The sequence below is a fragment of the Nerophis lumbriciformis genome, linkage group LG39, assembly GCF_033978685.3.
Source record: "Nerophis lumbriciformis linkage group LG39, RoL_Nlum_v2.1, whole genome shotgun sequence".
Lineage (NCBI taxonomy): Eukaryota > Metazoa > Chordata > Actinopteri > Syngnathiformes > Syngnathidae > Nerophis > Nerophis lumbriciformis.
Genome location: NC_084586.2, coordinates 15,145,001 through 15,166,016, shown reverse-complemented (window position 1 = coordinate 15,166,016; position 21,016 = coordinate 15,145,001). Strand labels below are relative to the sequence as shown.

The 21,016-nt window shown below is 47.2% G+C and overlaps 1 protein-coding gene across 2 annotated transcripts in view; it reads left to right on the top strand.

Moving 5' to 3' along the window:
* The window catches only part of LOC133577792 (alpha-N-acetylgalactosaminide alpha-2,6-sialyltransferase 1-like), a 35,988-nt gene that overhangs the window by 12,987 nt on the left and 1,985 nt on the right, over positions 1-21,016 (top strand). For both annotated transcript variants that reach the window (XM_061931815.1, XM_061931814.1), the window contains 6 exons: positions 2,836-2,998; positions 7,672-7,810; positions 7,898-8,001; positions 13,548-13,631; positions 19,189-19,288; positions 19,383-21,016. The exon at positions 19,383-21,016 is cut by the window's right edge and continues 1,985 nt beyond it. In XM_061931815.1, the coding sequence (XP_061787799.1) occupies positions 2,836-2,998; positions 7,672-7,810; positions 7,898-8,001; positions 13,548-13,631; positions 19,189-19,288; positions 19,383-19,574 (782 nt within the window). In that variant the 3' untranslated portion in view covers positions 19,575-21,016. The remainder of the gene's footprint in view (positions 1-2,835; positions 2,999-7,671; positions 7,811-7,897; positions 8,002-13,547; positions 13,632-19,188; positions 19,289-19,382) is intronic.

Genomic DNA, 21,016 nt, shown 5'->3' with positions numbered 1-21,016 from the left:
GTGAACAGGCTAATTGGGAACAGGTGGGTGCCATGATTGGGTATAAAAGCAGCTTCCATGAAATGTTCAGTGATTCACAAACAAGGATGGGGCGAGGGTCACCACTTTCTAAACCAGCTATTGCAAGGAATTTAGGGATTTCACCATCTACGGTCCGTAACATCATCAAAAGGTTCAGAGAATCTGGAGAAATCACTGCACGTAAGCAGCAAGGCTGAAAACCAACATTGAATGCCTGTGACCTTCGTTACTGCATCAAAAAAGCAAGAAACGCCGCCGGCTTCATTGGGCCTGAGCTAATCTAAGAAGGACTGATGCAAAGTGGAAAAGTGTTCTGTGGTCTGACGAGTCCACATTTCAAATTGTTTTTGGAAACTGGGGACGTCGTGTCCTCCGGACCAAAGAGGAAAAGAACCATAGTGAGTTATATAGTGAGTGTGGTATATAATGATTGTGGTATATAGTAACTGTGGTACTGTGGTATATAATAATGGTGGTATATAGGGACGGCGTGGCGCAGTGGAAGAGTGGCCGTGTGCAACCCGAGGGTCACTGGTTCAATCCCCACCTAGTACCATCCTAGTCATGTCCGTTGTGTCCTGAGCAAGACACTTCACCCTTGCTCCTGATGGGTGCTGGTTAGCGCCTTGCATGGCAGCTCCCTCCATCAGTGTGTGAATGTGTGTGTGAATGGGTAAATGTGGAAGTAGTGTCAAAGCGCTTTGAGTACCTTGCAGGTAGAAAAGCGCTATACAAGTACAACCCATTTATTTATCATTTATTATATAGTGACTGTGGTACTGTGGTATATAATGATTGTGGTATATAGTAACTGTGGTACTGTGGTATATAATAATGGTGGTATATAGTAACTGTGGTACTGTGGTATATAATAATGGTGGTATATAGTGACTGTGGTACTGTGGTATATAATAATTGTGGTATATAGTAGGGATGTCCCGATCCGATATTTGGATCGGATCGGCCGCCGATATTTGCCAAAAAATGCGTATCGGCAAGGCATGGGAAAATGCCGATCCAGATCCAGTTTAAAAAAAACTCCGGTCCGTGTTTTCCAACGCACTTATTTAAATAATACATTCCACTTTTCTGCTGCTCCGTAATTTCCGTTCCGCATTTTCCAGCACACCTTCAACACATCCACAGGTCTGTGGAATCTCACGCAGTTGCTTTTAGCTGCTGGCATTACACGACAGGCTCTTCTCACTCTTTCCTGTGTCTCCCTCTCACAGACAGCAAGTGCACCTTCTTACACACGTCACATACTGTCACGTCATACGTCACATACGTATACGCCCTCCCCGAGCAGAGAGGTAGCAGCATGGCTAACGTTAGCTGTGATGCTAGCGCAGCCGCTAAGGTGCGCGCCTGCTCAAACGTCCTCTGCGCACGGCAAATCTAAGCCACGCACAAAATCAAATAAAAAAATAAGCGCATAACAATTTTCGACACACGGACACGACAGAGAAAACAGTTTTCGTCATCATTGTTCAAATATTGTGACGTCTGTCGAGACGCTTATCTCCGTTCGGTGCCACACGTCCACACCACACCATCAAAATGCTTGAGGCAAAAATTTCCAGATCAACACCGTCTGAAAAAATTAGTGATCTATTTAGTTGTGATTTCCTTCTCTGCATGAAAGTTTAAAAGTAGCATATATTAATGCAGTATGAAGAAGAATGTTTTAATGTAGACATGCAAGCCTTGAAAGAACATTTTGAAAATCAAAACATTTCCTGCAAATGGGTGCATTTCTACCCTATATTTTAACTTTAGATGTATTCTCATATCAAACTCTTTTGGCTGTCTTTTTGACACTTACATCAGGCGCCCCCCTCCACACCCTGGATTATAAATAATGTAAATAATTCAATGTGATTATCTTGTGTGATGACTGTATTATGATGATAGTATATATCTGATAGTATATATCTGTATCATGAATCAATTTAAGTGGACCCCGACTTAAACAAGTTGAAAAACTTATCGGGGTGTTACCATTTAGTGGTCAATTGTACGGAATATGTACTTCACTGTGCAACCCTACTAATAAATATCAAGTGTCCATTCAAGGCTAAGGCAAAATATCGAGATATATATCCTGTATCGCAATATGGCCTTAAAATATCGCAATATTAAAAAAAGGCCATATCGCCCAGCCCTAGTTCAATGATGCCATTTCTGTTTGTCATGTATAATTTTGTCTATTTTGTGTTTATCCTTGAATAAACAGGTCAGTTTCTTGTTACCAACCATTGTGTATTATTCAAACTCCCCTAATTCTGCTGGCTAGTTGTTATCAAGAGTACTAAAACCCTTTTCAACATGATTCTGACAACTAAGTAGGCTAAATAACTTTAAACTTTAATACATGCTCGGATAGGCCAGTATCGGTCAGTATCGGTATCGGTATCGGTCAGTATCAGTAGTGCAAAAACAATATCGGTATCGGATCGGAAGTGCAAAAACCTGGATCGGGACATCCCTAGTATATAGTAACTGTGGTACTGTGGTATATGATGATTGTGGTATATAGTGACTGTGGTACATAGTAACTGTGGTACATTGTGTGTTAAAAATCCCTTTTGATCACATTGAGTACAACAGTGCCAACAAGCGGTAGAGCATGTTCAGGTATAAAAGTAGGATATAATGAAATTTAAAAAAAGTAGAATTTGATCTAATCAGATTCATTATTGCTTATTATAGTTCTAATCGCTGGTTTATACAACACAACTTAGTTTGAGCAATGTATGTGTAACAGATTGTTTGTTGCAAGTATTGATTTATGGATGTTTTTGTTGTTTTCAGAAGTGATGTCCTCAGTGAAGATGATCCCAATGCCACAGGAGCCTTTCTTCGAACCAAAGCCCGGCAGCGATGGCTGCATTCGTTGCGCTGTGGTGGGAAACGCCGGCATCCTCAACGGCTCCAAAATGGGGAAAGAAATCGATTCGCACGACTTCATCTTTCGGTGATTTTTTTTCTTGTTGTTATACACGCTTCTTTTAAAGTGAAATGTGCCTGAGAATTAGTGCTGGGCGATATGGAAAAACATGTATATCACGATATGGATCATTTTATATCACGATAACGATATGCCACGATATAGCTATGCTACGCTTTCAGTTCTATGAAAAATGTAACAACATACATGACCACTTACCTTTTTTCTCACTTTATTTGAAAGTGAAATAAACAAATACATTTGGTATAGCAAACAACAATAAAAACAAAACACATTTTTAAAGTTTTTAAAACACATTTTTCAAGTTTTTTAAAGTTTTACAAGTATTCAAGTTTCTCTAAAGTACAGTCAGAACGCTAGATGTAGACCATGGGTGTCAAACTCCCAAATCTGGCCCGCCGTGTAATTTCATTTGGCCCTTGAGGCAATATCAAATTAGCATTAGAGCTGGCCCGCCGGTATTTTACACAACGGTGCCGCTGTTACACCGCATTCACCGTTAATACTCATACTTGCCATCCCTCCCGATTTTCCCGGGAGACTCCCAAATTTCAGTGCCCCTCCTGAAAATCTCCCTGGGCAATCATTCTCCCGAATTTCTCTTGATTTCCACCCGGACAACATTATTGGGGTCGTGCCTTAAAGGCACTGCCTTCAACGTCCTCTACAACCTGTCGTCACGTCCGCTTTCCCTCCATACAAACAGCACGCCGGCCCAGTCAGTTTTACACACACACAAGTGAATGCAAATCATACTTGGTCAACAGCCATACAGGTCACACTGAGGGTGGCCGTATAAACAACTTTAACACTGTTACAAATATGCGCCACACTGTGAACCCGCGCCAAACAATAATGACAAACACATTTCGGGAGAACATCTGCACCGTAACACAACATAAACACAACAGAACAAATACCCAGAAACCCTTGCAGCACTAACTCTTCCGGGACGCTACAAAATACACCCCCGCTACCACCAAACCCCGCCCACCAAGTTAATGTTGATATTTACCTCAGAAGGCTACAAAGAGAAAAGAAGCATTCAATTTTTAATTTAAATTTTATTTAATATACCATTGATGTTTTTTCGTTAGTTTTTTGAAAGTTGATTTTGCACTATTAAGTTATATAAGTGTTGCTTGTTCCATATTCAGTGTTAAAGCAAATCAGTGTAGCAAACTGAGCAATAATTAACGTTTTATTCATGCACTTTCTCTTGCTACTTCAAGGCTTGAATGTTTGATTCATTCATTATTGTTATTTTATTTTCAAATATATTAGCCTGTGGAAAAAGTTTATTTTGATATTTACCTCAGAAGGGTGCAAATAGAAAAGAGGCATTCAATTTTTATTTGATTTTATTTGATATGCCATCGATATTTTTTAATTATTATCATTTGAAACTCGATTGTGCATGTCACTATAAAGTTATATAAGCCTTGCTTGTTCAATATTCAATGCAAAACTTGTTTGGGTCCCTATTAAAAGGTTAATTTGTTCAACCTTGGCCCACGGCTTTGCTCAGTTTTACATTTTGGCTCACTCTGTATTTGAGTTTGACACCCCTGATGTAGACGATATACAATATGAATGATATCAATTTGACCAACGACGGAGCTTTTGATACTATCGCAATATCGAGGTAACGCATGTTGATGACACATTCTAGCTGTGTCTCACAAATTTGACAGCGACAAGCAAAGAAACGCGTTCTCAACGCAATGTAGCGTCCTCGCAGCGCTCATGTTCCTCCACAGTGCAGCTTTTAAATCACTAATCCTAACTCCCATGGCGGAAAACAAATTGTTTCTTGCAAGTAGCATTATCACTGAAGGGTTAGAGAACAATGAATACCTAAACATGCTACACTACACAACATAGGACGACACAGAAAAGCATAGCTAACCGCTAACATCTTTATTACTTATGTGATTTATTTTTATCCCACATTTGTTTCCACTACCGCACTTTAAATTGGAGTCTTTAATCTCGTTATATGTAAATATAATGACAATAAAGTCCATTCTATTCTATTCTATTCTCTATTCTAAGCTAGAGCTTAGAGAGAGAATGTAAACGGGTGAGTGGAGTGATACAAATATCGAAAATAACGATGCCAAATACGAAGCCCAAAACCAGTGAAGTTGGCACGTTGTGTAAATGGTAAATAAAAACAGAATACAGTGATTTGCAAATCCTTTTCAACTTATATTCAATTGAATAGACTGCAAAGACAAAATATGTAATGTTCAAACTGAGAAACTTATTTTAGTTTGCAAATAATCATTAACTTGGAATTTAATGACAGCAACACATTGCAAAAAAGTTGTCACAGGGGCATTTTTACCACTGTGTTACATGGCCTTTCCTTTTAACAACGCTCAGTAAACGTTTGGGAACTGAGGAGACACATTTTTGAAGCTTTTCAGGTGGAATTATTTCCCATTCTTGCTTGATGTACAGCTTAAGTTGTTCAACAGTCCAGGGTCTCCGTTGTGCTATTTTAGGCTTGATATTGTACCACACATTTTCATTGGGAGACAGGTCTGGACTACAGACAGGCCAGTTTAGTACCCGCTAGAGATGTGCGGATAGGCAATTATTTCATCCGCTACCGCATCAGAAAATCGTCAACCATCCGCCATCCACCCGATGTAACATTTGATCAGAACCGCATCCGCCCGCACCCGCCCGTTGTTATATATCTAATATAGACGATGCAAGGCATTAGTGAGGTTATAAAGCTTTTGCCTGTTAAAGAAAGGAGACTGATCCAATGCAGCACAGACATTCGCGTACCATGCTGTCACGACCCAGACGCACACCAGTGCGCAATCATATGGGAGCCGCGCTGAGCGCACCTCCAAGCGCGTCTCGTTGCCGGCGACGGCCGCGTATGAGCCCGACGCTCCAGCGCCATCCATTTTCAGGGCTAGTTGATTCGGCAGGTGGGTTGTTACACACTCCTTAGCGGGTTCCGACTTCCATGGCCACCGTCCAGCTGCTGTCTATATCAACCAGGGTGAGCCCCACCCCTTTCGTGAGCGCACTGCGCGCGGAGTGACCCCTGTTACGCGCCCCCGGCAATGGGGGTGGCGGGCAGGTAAGCTGCGCGGGCAGGTAAGCTGCGCGGGCGGAGTGCGCGGAGTGACCCCTGTTACGAGCCCCCGGCCACGGGGGTGGCGGGCAGGTAAGCTGCTTACCTGCTGCGCATGACGCCGGCCGCGGCGAAGGCGGACGAGGCGGGGTGTCGGCGCGGTGGTGACCCTGGACGTGCGTCGGGCCCTTCTCGCGGATCGCCTCAGCTACGGCTCCCGGTGGGGCCCTCTCGGGGGAAAGGGCCTCGGTCCCGGACCCCGGCGAGGCGTCCCTTCTCCGCTCCGTAAAAGTGTCCATCTCTTTTTTTTTTTTCTTCTGTTGTGGCATATGCTGCAGGTGCCTGCTCGTTTTTCGTATGTGGGTAACAACATTTAACTATGTATATATATTTCCCAATTGGTTTAACTGCCACCCGCCTGAATCTATTTAAAATCAAAAATTTTTTTATTTCAAGCACCCGACCCGACCCGACCCGCGGATAAAATCTAATTTTTTAAAATTTCATCCGATCCGCGGACTCCGCGGTTGTGCCCGCAAACCGCGCATCTCTAGTACCCGCACTCTTTTACTACGAAGCCACGCTGTTGTAACAAATGGATTGGCATCGTCTTGCTGAAATAAGCAGGGGCGTCCATGATAATGTTGCTTGGATGGCAACATATGTTGCTCCAAAACCTGTATGTACCTTTCAGCATTAATGGTGCCTTCACAGATGTGTGAGTTACCCATGCCTTGGCCCCTAATACACCCCCATACCATCACAGATGCTGGCTTTTCAACTTTGCGCCTATAACAATCCGGATGGTTCTTTTCCTCTTTGTTCCGGAGGACACGACGCCCACAGTTTCCAAAAACAATTTGAAATGTGGACTCGTCAGACCACAGAACACTTTTCCACTTTGCATCATTCCATCTTAGATGAGCTCGGGCCCAGCGAAGCTGGCGAGGTTTCTGGGTGTTGTTGATAAATGGCTTTCGCTTTGCATAGCAGAGTTTTAACTTGCACTTACAGATGTAGCGACCAACTGTAGTTACTGACAGTGGTTTTCTGAAGTGTTCCTGAGCCCATGTGGTGATATCCTTTACACACTGATGTTGCTTTTTGATGCAGTACCGCCTGAGGGATTGAAGGTCATGGGCATGCCGTTTACGTGCAGTGATTTCTCCAGTTTCTCTGAACCTTTTGATGATATTACGGACCATAGATGGTGAAATCACTAAATTCCTTGCAATAGCTGGTTGAGAAATGTTGTTCTTAACCTGTTGGGCAATTTGCTCACGCATTTGTTCACAAAGTGGTGACCCTCGCCCCATCCTTGTTTGTGAATGACTTACAGGCATTAAATTTCAAATGAGCTAATATTTGCAAAAAATAACAACGTTTCTCAGTGTGAACGTTAAATATCTTGTCTTCGCAGTCTATTCAATTGAATATAAGTTTAAAAGGATTTGCAAATCATTGTATTCTGTTTTTATTTACCATTTACACAACGTGACAACTTCACTGCTTTTGTGTTTTGTATGTTGCAATCAAGTCCATAGTGGCGCTAACATTGCACATTGTTTTTGTGTGTCAGGATGAACGGGGCCGTGATCCAGGGTTACGAGACCGACGTGGGGAACAAAACGAGCGTCTACGTCCACGCGGCTCACACCATCACCTCGTCCTTGTCCACTTTGCGGAAGTACAACAACATGGCCATCCCCCACGATGAGGTAGGTCGCGCCCGAAGCTCCCGCTCATCGTTGGCTTCGTGTACCAGCCAGGCCCTCATACTGACCGCTCGTTTTGTGCTGCTGCAGGGTATCAAATACGTGATGATTCCAGAGGGCTTGAGGGACTACCAGTTCCTGGGAGGACTCCTCAAAGGAGACATAGTGACAGCCGGCAGCTTCAAAAACAAAAGGTAATGAAAGTCAAGTTTTATTTGTATTATTTTCTTATGCTGCAATTAACTATAATGGTACAATGAAGTCATAACAGTCGGTCTCGGTTTGTCATTATTATTATGGGCCTGCTGCAATACAAGCGCCCATTCATCTTTTTACAAACCCCGTTTCCATAAGAGTTGGGAAATTGTGTTAGATGTAAATATAAACGGAATCCTTCCATCCATCCATTTTCTACCGCTTAATCCCTTCAGGGTCGCGGGGGGTGCTGGAGCCTATCTCAGCTACAATCGGGCAGAAGGCGGGGTACTAAACGGAATACAATGATTTGCAAATCCTTTTCAACCCATATTCAATTGAATGCATTACAAATACAAGATATTTGATGTTCAAACTGATAAACATTTTTTTTTTTGCAAATAATCATTAACTTTAGAATTTGATGCCAGCAACACGTGACAAAGTAGTTTCCCAACTCATATGGAAACGGGGTTTGTATTATAGTTCTGCACGTTTCTCTTACGCTTAATACGACACGAACCAGCCAACGAACCCCCACATACTGTATGTTATACAGTTCTCGTTCGCGCCGACGGGGGTACTTTAAGTCGGGAAAATTTTATGTTACCATGGTGACACTATTCACAAATAAACAAAAAAATGGGCGAATTGAATGGGTACATTTATTTTAATGGACGATTGCTCTGAGACAAACGCCAAAAAGACAAGATTACCTCCTCTTGTAGCTCAGCCATACTTTCACGTAGCTCGGTGCTTAACGTCTCATTTTGTTCACACACTTGTCTACTTTAACCCTGGATAAAAAGTTTTGACGTTCAATGTTTGGTTTTCGCTCGATGGCCATCGGAAGGAGGCGAGCGCCATCGGACTTCCTCCAATAAAGTGGATGGCGTCCACTCTAATTTACTAGAGCGTGGAAGCCTCGAAAATTACCTTTTTTTTGGTGAACAACTTGACCTCACGGCCACATCTTTCCACTGTCATGTGTTTCGGTGAAAACTTTGACACACATGTCCTCTCTCAGAAAATGTGACTTTTATGGAGGTCATGTGTCCCATTTGGCTTCTGTTGGCCCTCAAAGCCAAGAACGTCAGCTGAATCTCTCATTGACTAATGTTAGATGTCAGCGCGAAAAAAGACAAAAACATAACAATTCTTATTTTCCTTCTCGCTCTAACTCGACCATTTCTCCACTTATCGGAAATCTGAAAACACCGGAACGTTCCGCAAAGCCTTGAGGCGCTCACAGTTTTTATGAAAAGTCGATAACTCAAAGCGTTTGCCCACAATCAGAGGTCCAGGGCACAGATAGAAGGCCCATCAAAATTTCCATTGGAATTTTGTAGTTACTATTTTTATTCATTATTATTATTATTGATTAATTAGTTTGATAGAGTTGATTTTTTATTGTTGTCTAACATCAAAATATTGCATCTATTATTTTCTATTTGTTATGCAGCAATTAAATATAATGGTAGAATAAAAGTCTCCTCTCTGAGCTGCCACCTTACCGTGGTAGAGGAGTTTGCGTGTCCCAATGATCCTAGGAGCTATGTTGTCCGGGGGTTTCTATGCCCCCTGGTAGGGTCTCCCAAGGCAAACTGGTCCTAGGTGAGGGATCAGACAAAGAGCAGCTCGAAGACCTCGATGAAGAACACAAACCAAGGGCCCAGATTTCCCTCGCCCAAACACGGGTCACCGGGGCCCCCCTCTGGAGCCAGGCCCGGAGGTGGGGCACGATGGCAAGCGCCTGGTGGCCGGGCCTGTCCCCATGGGGCCCGGCCGGGCACAGCCCGAAGAGGCAACGTGGGTCCCCCCTCCAATGGGCTCACCACCCATAACAGGGGCCATAGAGGTCGGGTGCAGTGTGAGCTGGGCGGCAGCCGAGGGCAGGGCACTTGGCGGTCCGATCCTCGGCTACATAAGCTGGCTCTTGGGACGTGGAACGTCACTTCGCTGGGGGGGAAGGAGCCTGAGCTAGTGCGTGAGGTGGAGAAGTTCCGGCTAGATATAGTCGGACTCACTTCGACGCATAGCAAGGGCTCTGGAACCACTTCTCTTGAGAGGGGCTGGACTCTCTTCCACTCTGGCGTTGCCGGCAGTGAGAGGCGACGAGCTGGGGTGGCAATTCTTGTTTCCCCTTGGCTCAAAGCCTGCACGTTGGAGTTCAACCCGGTGGACGAGAGGGTAGCTTCCCTCCGCCTTCGGGTGGGGGGACGGGTCCTGACTGTTGTTTGCGTTTATGCGCCAAACGGCAGCTCAGAGTACCCACCCTTTTTGGATTCACTCGAGGGAGTACTGGAGAGTGCTCCCCCGGGTGATTCCCTCGTTCTACTGGGGGACTTCAACGCTCATGTTGGCAGCGACAGTGAAACCTGGAGAGGTGTGATTGGGAAGAATGGCCGCCCGGATCTGAACCCGAGTGGTGTTCTGTTATTGGACTTTTGTGCTCGTCACAGATTGTCGATAACAAACACCATGTTCAAACATAAGGGTGTCCATATGTGCACTTGGCACCAGGACACCCTAGGCCGCAGTTCCATGATCGACTTTGTAGTTGTGTCATCGGATTTGCGGCCTCATGTTTTGGACACTCGGGTGAAGAGAGGGGCGGAGCTTTCTACCGATCACCACCTGGTGGTGAGTTGGCTGCGATGGTGGGGGAGGATGCCGGACAGACCTGGCAGGCCCAAACGCATTGTGAGGGTTTGCTGGGAACGCCTGGCAGAGTCTCCTGTCAGAGAGAGTTTCAATTCCCACCTCCGGAAGAACTTTGAACATGTCACGAGGGAGGTGCTGGACATTGAGTCCGAGTGGACAATGTTCCGTACCTCTATTGTCGAGGCGGCCGATTGGAGCTGTGGCCGCAAGGTAGTTGGTGCCTGTCGTGGCGGTAATCCTAGAACCCGTTGGTGGACGCCGGCGGTGAGGGATGCCGTCAGGCTGAAGAAGGAGTCCTATCGGGTTCTTTTGGCTCATGGGACTCCTGAGGCAGCAGACAGGTACCGACAGGCCAAGCGGTGTGCGGCTTCAGCGGTCGCGGAGGCAAAAACTCAGACATGGGAGGAGTTCGGGGAGGCCATGGAAAAAGACTTCCGGACGGCTTCGAAGCAATTCTGGACCACCATCCGCCGCCTCAGGAAGGGGAAGCAGTGCAGTGTCAACACCGTGTAGGGTGGGGATGGTGCTCTGCTGACCTCGACTGCGGATGTTGTGGATCGGTGGAGGGAATACTTCGAAGACCTCCTCAATCCTACCAGCACGTCTTCCTATAAGGAAGCAGGGCCTGGGGAATCTGTGGTGGGCTCTCCTATTTCTGGGGATGAGGTTGCCGAGGTAGTTAAAAAGCTCCTCGGTGGCAAGGCCCCGGGGGTGGATGAGATCCGCCCGGAGTTCCTTAAGGCTCTGGATGTTGTGGGGCTGTCTTGGTTGACAAGACTCTGCAACATCGCGTGGACATCGGGGGCGGTACCTCTGGATTGGCAGACCGGGGTGGTGGTTCCTCTCTTTAAGAAGGGGAACCGGAGGGTGTGTTCCAACTATCGTGGGATCACACTCCTCAGCCTTCCCGGTAAGGTCTATTCAGGTGTACTGGAGAGGAGGCTACGCCGGATAGTCGAACCTCGGATTCAGGAGGAACAGTGTGGTTTTTGTCCTGGTCGTGGAACTGTGGACCAGCTCTATACTCTCGGCAGGGTCCTTGAGGGTGCATGGGAGTTTGCCCAACCAGTCTACATGTGCTTTGTGGACTTGGAGAAGGCATTCGACCGTGTACCCCGGGAAGTCCTGTGGGGAGTGCTCAGAGAGTATGGGGTAACGGACTGTCTTATTGTGGCAGTTCGCTCCCTGTGTAATCAGTGTCAGAGCTTGGTCCGCATTGCCGGCAGTAAGTCGGACACGTTTCCAGTGAGGGTTGGACTCCGCCAAGGCTGCCCTTTGTCACCGATTCTGTTCATAACCTTTATGCACAGAATTTCTAGGCGCAGTCAGGGCGTTGAGGGGATCTGGTTTGGTGGCTGCAGGATTAGGTCTCTGCTATTTGCAGATGATGTGGTCCTGATGGCTTCCTCCGGCCAAGATCTTCAGCTCTCACTGGATCGGTTCGCAGCCGAGTGTGAAGCGACTGGGATGGGAATCAGCACCTCCAAGTCCGAGTCCATGGTTCTCTCCCGGAAAAGGGTGGAGTGCCATCTCCGGGTTGGGGAGGAGATCTTGCCCCAAGTGGAGGAGTTCAAGTACCTCGGAGTCTTGTTCACGAGTGGGGGAAGAGTGGATCGTGAGATCGACAGGCGGATCGGTGCGGCGTCTTCAGTAATGCGGACGCTGTATCGATCCGTTGTGGTGAAGAAGGAGCTGAGCCGGAAGGCAAAGCTCTCGATTTACCGGTCGATCTACGTTCCCATCCTCACCTATGGTCATGAGCTTTGGGTCATGACCGAAAGGACAAGATCACGGGTACAAGCGGCCGAAATGAGTTTCCTCCGCCGAGTGGCGGGGCTCTCCCTTAGAGATAGGGTGAGAAGCTCTGTCATTCGGGGGGAGCTCAAAGTAAAGCCGCTGCTCCTCCACATCGAGAGGAGCCAGATGAGGTGGTTCGGGCATCTGGTCAGGATGCCACCCGAACGCCTCCCTAGGAAGGTGTTTCGGGCACGTCCGACCGGTAGGAGGCCACGGGGAAGACCCAGGACACGCTGGGAAGACTATCTCTCCCGGCTGGCCTGGGAACGCCTCGGGATCCCCCGGGAGGAGCTGGACGAAGTGGCTGGGGAGAGGGAAGTCTGGGCTTCCCTGCTTAAGCTGCTGCCCCCGCGACCCGACCTCGGATAAGCGGAAGAAGATGGATGGATGGATGGATGGATGGATGGTAGAATAAAAGTCACAAACAGCTATATCAAAAGATATCGTATGTCGGTTGAGAGTAGAGATGTCCGATTATATCGGCCTGCCGATATTATCGGCCGATAAATGCTTTAAAATGTAATATCAGAAATTATCGGTATCGTTTTTTTTATTATCGGTATCGGCTTTTTTTTTCTTTTCTTTTCTTTTTTTATTTAAATGAAATCAACATAAAAAACACAAGATACACTTACAATTAGTGCACCAACCCAAAAAAACTCCCTCCCCCATTTACACTCATTCACACAAAAGGGAAAAGTAAAGTGATGGATGGAATTCATGTCCTCAAAGCGTCTCGACAGACGTTCCAATATTTGAACAATGATGACAAAAACTGTTTTCTGTTTCAGGTCTGTGTGTCGAAAATTGTTATTCGCGTATTTTTTTAATTTGATTTTGTTGCCGTGTGCAGAGGACGCTTGAGCAGTGCGCAATTGCACAGGCGCGCACCTTAGAGGTAACGTTGAATATGACGTAGATGTTTTTTATTTATTTCATTTTTAATATGCGTCTTTGCCATAAAGAGGAAGGGTAGAATACATTTGTATGATTGTTTTGCTCAACAAAATGTGTTTAAAAATGTCATTTTGAACACTTTGTATATAATATTTTCAGTAATAACTTCTCAATTCCTTCTTTTTAGGCCCAGGATGTACTACGCGGGGCAGTACAACGAGAGCCGCTTTTACGTCCTGTACCAGGACTTCCTCCGATACGTGCGGAACAGGTCAACATGACAGAACACGGACATTTGCCAGTTTTACGGCGGCTGACGGGGGAAAACGCGCGGCAAGGCGTAGCGAGCTAACTCGGCGACGCAGTTTGAGCGTGGCACTGCTGGGGCTGCACCATACTTGACCGCACCAGACAAAAATTTTAAAACATTATCTAAATGACGGACATTTATCCACAAAAATACGGAAGAGCTGCCGATGGTGTGTTTGACGGCGAAGTCGCCGGAAGGGAATGTAGTACAAACAACTACAGTAGTTTTATGAAGTCTTGTAATAATAATGTACAGCTTGGACCTTGGAGAGTGGACTTCTACGGTATCTCCAACACCATCAGCAGCTTCTCAATATTTTCATGGATACATTATTTTTAACATGCTTGGTTGGTGTAATGGATTCATCCCGCTTCAGTATGGTGCAGACCAGCAGTGCTACGCACCAACCGCTTCCCCAAATTAGCTAGCTACACGCTCTGTCTGTCTTCAATGATTTATTTTCTTAACTCAACAAATATCATCTACTTCTCCTTCTCAGCACACTCACTTTCTTCCTTCCCATGCTTGGAAACGTTTGGCCCCTGTCTGCCATGCCAACGTACAAACCCCCAAAGCAGTGAAGTTGTCACGTTGTGTAAATGGTAAATAAAAACACAATACAATGATTTGCTAATCCTTTTCAACTTATATTCAATTGAATAGACTGCAAAGACAAAATAATGGAAAACGTTTATTTTTTGCAAATATTAGCTCATTTGGAATTTGATGCTTGCAACATGTTTCAAAAAAGCTGCCACAAGTGGCAAAAAAAGACTGAGAAAGTTGAGGAATGCTCATCAAACACTTATTTGGAACATCCCACAGGTGAACAGGCTAATTGGGAATAGGTGGGTGCCATGATTGGGTATAAAAGCAGCTTCCATGAAATGTTCAGTCTTTCACAAACAAGGACGGACGGGGCAAGGGTCACCACTTTGTCAACAAATGCGTGTGCAAATTGTCCAACAGTTTAAGAACATTTCTCAACCAGCTATTGCAAGGAATTTAGAGATTTCACCATCTATGGTCTGTAATATCATCAAAAGGTTCAGAAAATCTAGAGAAATCACTGCACGTAAGCGATGATATTACGGACCTTCAATCCCTGCATCAAAAAGCGACATCAGTGTGTAAAGGATATCACCACATGGGCTCAGGAACACTTCAGAAAACCACTGTCAGTAACTACAGTTGGTCACTACATCTGTAAGTGCAAGTTAAAACTCTACTATGCAAAGCGAAAGCCATTTATCAACAACACCCAGAAACGCCGCTGGCTTTGCTGGGCCCGAGCTCATCTAAGATGGACTGATGCAAAGTGGGAGCATGTTCTGTGGTCTGACGAGTCCACATTTCAAAATTGTTTTTGAAAACTGTGGACGTCGTGTCCTCCGGAACAAAGAGGAAAAGAACCAACCAGTGTAAAAGCCAGCATCTGTGATGGCATGGGGGTGTATTAGTGCCCAAGGCATGGGTAACTCACACATCTGTGAAGGCGCCATTAATGCTGAAAGGTACATACAGGTTTTGGAGCAACATATGTTGCCATCCAAGCAACGTTATCATGGACGCCCCTGCTTATTTCAGCAAGACAATGCCAAGCCACGTATTACAACAGCGTGGCTTCATAGTAAAAGAGTGCGGGTACTAGACTGGCCTGCCTGTAGTCCAGACCTGTCTCCCATTGAAAATGTGTGGCGCATTATGAAGCCTAAAATACCACAACGACTGTTAAACAACTTAAGCTGTACATCAAGCAAGAATGGGAAATAATTTCACCTGAAAAGCTTCAAAAATGTGTCTCCTCAGTTCCCAAACGTTTACTGAGCGTTGTTAAAAGGAAAGGCCATGTAACACAGTGGTAAAAATGCCCCAGTGACAACTTTTTTGCAATGTGTTGCTGCCATTAAATTCTAAGTTAATGATTATTTGCAAAAAAAAAAAAGTTTCTCAGTGTGAACATTAAATATCTTGTCTTTGCAGTCTATTCAATTGAATATAAGTTGAAAAGGATTTGCAAATCATTGTATTCTGTTTTTATTTACCATTTACACAACGTGACAACTCCTCTCTGAGCTGCCACCTTACCGTGGTAGAGGAGTTTGCGTGTCCCAATGATCCTAGGAGCTATGTTGTCCGGGGGCTTTATGCCCCCCTGGTAGGGTCTCCCAAGACAAACTGGTCCTAGGTGAGGGATCAGACAAAGAGCAGTTCAAAGACCTCCATGACGAATAAAAATAAAGGACCCAGATTTCCCTCGCCCGGACGCGGGTCACCGGGGCCCCCCTCTGGAGTCAGGCCCGTAGGTGGGGCACGATGGCGAGCGCCTGGTGGCCGGGCCTGTCCCTATGGGGCCCGGCCGGGCACAGCCCGAAGAGGCAACGTGGGTCCCCCCTCCAATGGGCTCACCACCCATAGCAGGGGCCATAGAGGTCGGGTGCAATGTGAGCTGGGCGGAAGCCGACGGCAGGGCACTTGGCGGTCCAATCCTCGGCTACAGAAGCTAGCTCTTGGGACGTGGAACGTCACCTCGCTGGGGGGGAAGGAGCCTGAGCTAGTGCGCGAGGTTGAGAAGTTCCGGCTAGATATAGTCAGACTCACTTCGACGCACAGCAAGGGCTCTGGAACCAGTTCTCTCGAGAGGGGCTGGACTCTCTTCCACTCTGGCGTTGCCGGCAATGAGAGGCGACGGGCTGGGGTGGGAATTCTTGTTGCCCCCCGGCTCAGAGCCTGCACGTTGGAGTTCAACCCGGTGGACGAGAGGGTAGTTTCCCTCCGCCTTCGGGTGGGGGGACGGGTCCTGACTGTGGTTTGCGCTTACGCGCCAAACCGCAGCTCAGAGTACCCACCCTTTTTGGATTCGCTCGAGGGAGTACTTGAGAGTGCTCTCCCGGGTGATTCCCTCGTTCTACTGGGGGACTTCAATGCTCATGTTGGCAGCGACAGTGAAACCTGGAGAGGCGTGATTGGGAAGAATGGCCGCCCGCATCTGAACCCGAGTGGTGTTCTGTTATTGGACTTTTGTGCCCGTCACAGATTGTCCATAATGAACACCATGTTCGAACATAAGGGTGTCCATATGTGCACTTGGCACCAGGACACCCTAGGCCGCAGTTCCATGATCGACTTTGTAGTTGTGTCATCGGATTTGCGGCCTCATGTTTTGGACACTCGGGTGAAGAGAGGGGCGGAGCTTTCAACCGATCACCACCTGGTGGTGAGTTGGCTGCGATGGTGGGGGAGGATGCCGGACAGACCTGGCCGGCCCAAACGCATTGTGAGGGTTTGCTGGGAACGTTTGGCAGAGTCTCCTGTCAGAGAGGGTTTCAATTCCCACCTCCGGAAGAACTTTGAACATGTCACGAGGGAGGTGCTGGACATTGAGTCCGAGTGTACCATGTTCCGCACCTCTATTGTCGAGGCAGCTGATTGGAGCTGTGGCCGCAAGGTAGTTGGTGCCTGTCGTGGCGGTAATCCTAGAACCCGTTGGTGGACACCGGCGGTGAGGGATGCCGTCAAGCTGAAGAAGGAGTCCTATCGGGTTCTTTTGGCTCATAGGACTCCTGAGGCAGCGGACAGGTACCGACAGGCCAAGCGGTGTGCGGCTTCAGCGGTTGCGGAGGCAAAAACTCGGACATGGGAGGAGTTCGGGGAAGCCATGGAAAACGACTTCCGGACGGCTTCGAAGCGATTCTGGACCACCATCCGCCGCCTCAGGAAGGGGAAGCAGTGCACTATCAACACCGTGTATGGTGAGGATGGTGTTCTGCTGACCTCGACTGCGGATGTTGTGGATCGGTGGAGGGAATACTTCGAAGACCTCCTCAATCCCACCAACACGTCTTCCTATGAGGAAGCAGTGCCTGGGGAATCTGTGGTGGGCTCTTCTATTTCTGGGGCTGAGGTTGCCGAGGTAGTTAAAAAGCTCCTCGGTGGCAAGGCCCCGGGGGTGGATGAGATCCGCCCGGAGTTCCTTAAGGCTCTGGATGCTGTGGGGCTGTCTTGGTTGACAAGACTCTGCAGCATCGCGTGGACATCGGGGGCGGTACCTCTGGATTGGCAGACCGGGGTGGTGGTTCCTCTCTTTAAGAAGGGGAACCGGAGGGTGTGTTCCAACTATCGTGGGATCACACTCCTCAGCCTTCCCGGTAAGGTCTATTCAGGTGTACTGGAGAGGAGGCTACGCCGGATAGTCGAACCTCGGATTCAGGAGGAACAGTGTGGTTTTCGTCCTGGTCGTGGAACTGTGGACCAGCTCTATACTCTCGGCAGGGTCCTTGAGGGTGCATGGGAGTTTGCCCAACCAGTCTACATGTGTTTTGTGGACTTGGAGAAGGCATTCCACCGTGTCCCTTGGGAAGTCCTGTGGGGAGTGCTCAGAGAGTATGGGGTATCGGACTGTCTGATTTTGGCGGTCCGCTCCCTGTATGATCAGTGTCAGAGCTTGGTCCGCATTGCCGGCAGTAAGTCGGACACGTTTCCAGTGAGGGTTGGACTCCGCCAAGGCTGCCCTTTGTCACCGATTCTGTTCATAACTTTTATGGACAGAATTTCTAGGCGCAGTCATGGCGTTGAGGGGATCTGGTTTGGTGGCTGCAGGATTAGGTCTCTGCTTTTTGCAGATGATGTGGTCCTGATGGCTTCATCTGGCCAGGATCTTCAGCTCTCGCTGGATCGGTTCGCAGCCGAGTGTGAAGCGACTGGGATGAGAATCAGCACCTCCAAGTCCGAGTCCATGGTTCTCGCCCGGAAAAGGGTGGAATGCCATCTTCGGGTTGGGGAGGAGACCCTGCCCCAAGTGGAGTTCAAGTACCTCGGAGTCTTGTTCACGAGTGAGGGAAGAGTGGATCGTGAGATCGACAGGCGGATCGGTGCGGCATCTTCAGTAATGCGGACGCTGTATCGATCCGTTGTGGTGAAGAAGGAGCTGAGCCGGAAGGCAAAGCTCTCAATTTACCGGTCGATCTACGTTCCCATCCTCACCTATGGTCATGAGCTTTGGGTTATGACCGAAAGGACAAGATCACGGGTACGAGCGGCCGAAATGAGTTTCCTCCGCCGGGTGGCGGGGCTCTCCCTTAGAGATAGGGTGAGAAGCTCTGTCATCCGGGGGGAGCTCAAAGTAAAGCCGCTGCTCCTCCACATCGAGAGGAGCCAGATGAGGTGGTTCGGGCATCTGGTCAGGATGCCACCCGATCGCCTCCCTCGGGAGGTGTTTAGGGCACGTCCGACCGGTAGGAGGCCACGGGGAAGACCCAGGACACGCTGGGAAGACTATCTCTCCCGGCTGGCCTGGGAACGCCTCGGGATCCCACGGGAGGAGCTGGACGAAGTGGCTGGGGAGAGGGAAGTCTGGGCTTCCCTGCTTAGGCTGCTGCCCCCGCGACCCGACCTCGGATAAGCGGAAGAAGATGGATGGATGGATGGATGGATGGACAACGTGACAACTTCACTGCTTTTGGGTTTTGTACATTCACACTTTAAACAAATGCAATTCATCACTATTGATTTCCAACAGGTTCTTGCATTCTACCCGCATGGAAAAGAAGCAGTGGGCATGCTACAGACCGACCACCGGTGCTTTGGCCCTCTTCCTGGCTCTCCACACGTGTGACCAGGTGAGTTGATCTGACAGGAAAACGTGCGCACGCCGTTCATGCCCGTTATCGGCAAAGTCCTCATTCCTGGCAACAATATCTCTTGTCTTTCCAGGTGGATGCTTACGGCTTCATGACAGAAGACTACACCAAATACTCCAACTACTATTACCACAGGAATGAGAAAAAACGCGTCCCAATGTACGCCAATCATGACCTTATATTGGAAATGAAACTCTGGAAGCAACTCCACGACAGCAAAGTCATACGTTTATATCAAAGACTTGAACCAGAACCCCTCATGTAACACGGCGCCAACATACTTAAAGTACCAGTATGGTGTAAAAACAAGTCGCCTCTATAATGAGGCTATGATCATATATATCTGATATATGACACCAAAAGACTTCCAAAGTTATATAGTATACCGTATTTTTCGGACTATAAGTCGCAGTTTTTTTCATAGTTTGGCCGGGCTCCAGTGCAACTTATATATGTTTTTTTCCTTCTTTATTATGCATTTTCGACAGGTGCGACTTATACTCCGGTGCGACTTATACTCCGAAAAATACGGTAGTATCAATCTCACAGAGATTCCCCAGACATTTTGAGAGATAATAAGGAAGCCAGTCATGTGATCGCGTGACAGATCCCTTCCCCATCAACAACAATGCTAATCAAGCAGACTATGTGAGAGCCAACGACAGTTACTTTTGGAAAAATGATGATCCAGGACCTTATATTTTTTAGCCCGAATACAAAGAGGATGAACAATAATATAATAATATGTTAGAAGCCGAGTGCTAAACGGATGCTATAGCTTTAGCGGCATTGCTCGGTGATAAACATACAAACTAACCATTTTAAACCATAGTAAAACAAACACTTCCTGTGATATTTCCACTCTCGCTGGGATGCCGACCGACGGGACGCTCACATAATCCCGTTTAGAGGAAGTTAAAGTAAAAATTTAAAGTACCAATGATTGTCACACACACACACTACTAGGTGGCAAAATTATTCTCTGCATTTGACCCATCACCCTTGATCACCCCCTGGGAGGTGAGGGGAGCAGTGGGCAGCAGCGGTGGCCGCGCCCGGGAATCATTTTTGGTGACGTAACCCCCAAATCCAACCCTTGATGCTGAGTGCCAAGCAAGGGAGTTAACGGGTCCCATTTTTATAGTCTTTGGTATGACTCGGCCGGGGTTTGAACTCACGACCTACCGATCTCAGGGAGGACACTCTAACCACTGAGCAGTGTGTAAGCGTCTGGAAAACAACTGCTTTTAGTCATAACTTAAATGTTGCCGTTGAGCTACACAGGTAGTCTCTTCTCAAGGATAGGGCTATCACTTTTGCATTCCGAAGTCCAAATTAGGGCCTCTTTCCTACGAGAAGTGATCCAATCCACCTGCGAATGTCGAACCAAGGGGCCATTTCTTATTATGTGCTCAAACTGAAATACCACCATTTACTTAAACTCGGTGGTTTGCTCTCTCCAAGGTGAATATGAACATTCACCATTTGCAAAACATAATATGAGTTCATTAATTCACAACCACTAGGCCACTGAGTGGGTAATCAAGCAGACTATGTGAGAGACAACGACGATTACGTTTGGAAAAATTATGATCCAGGACCTTATATTTTTGAGCCCGAACACAAAGAGGATGAGCAGTAAGTGTTCGAAGCCGAGTGCTGAACGGATGCGGCTTTATTGTGATGCTATAGCTATAGCAGCATCGC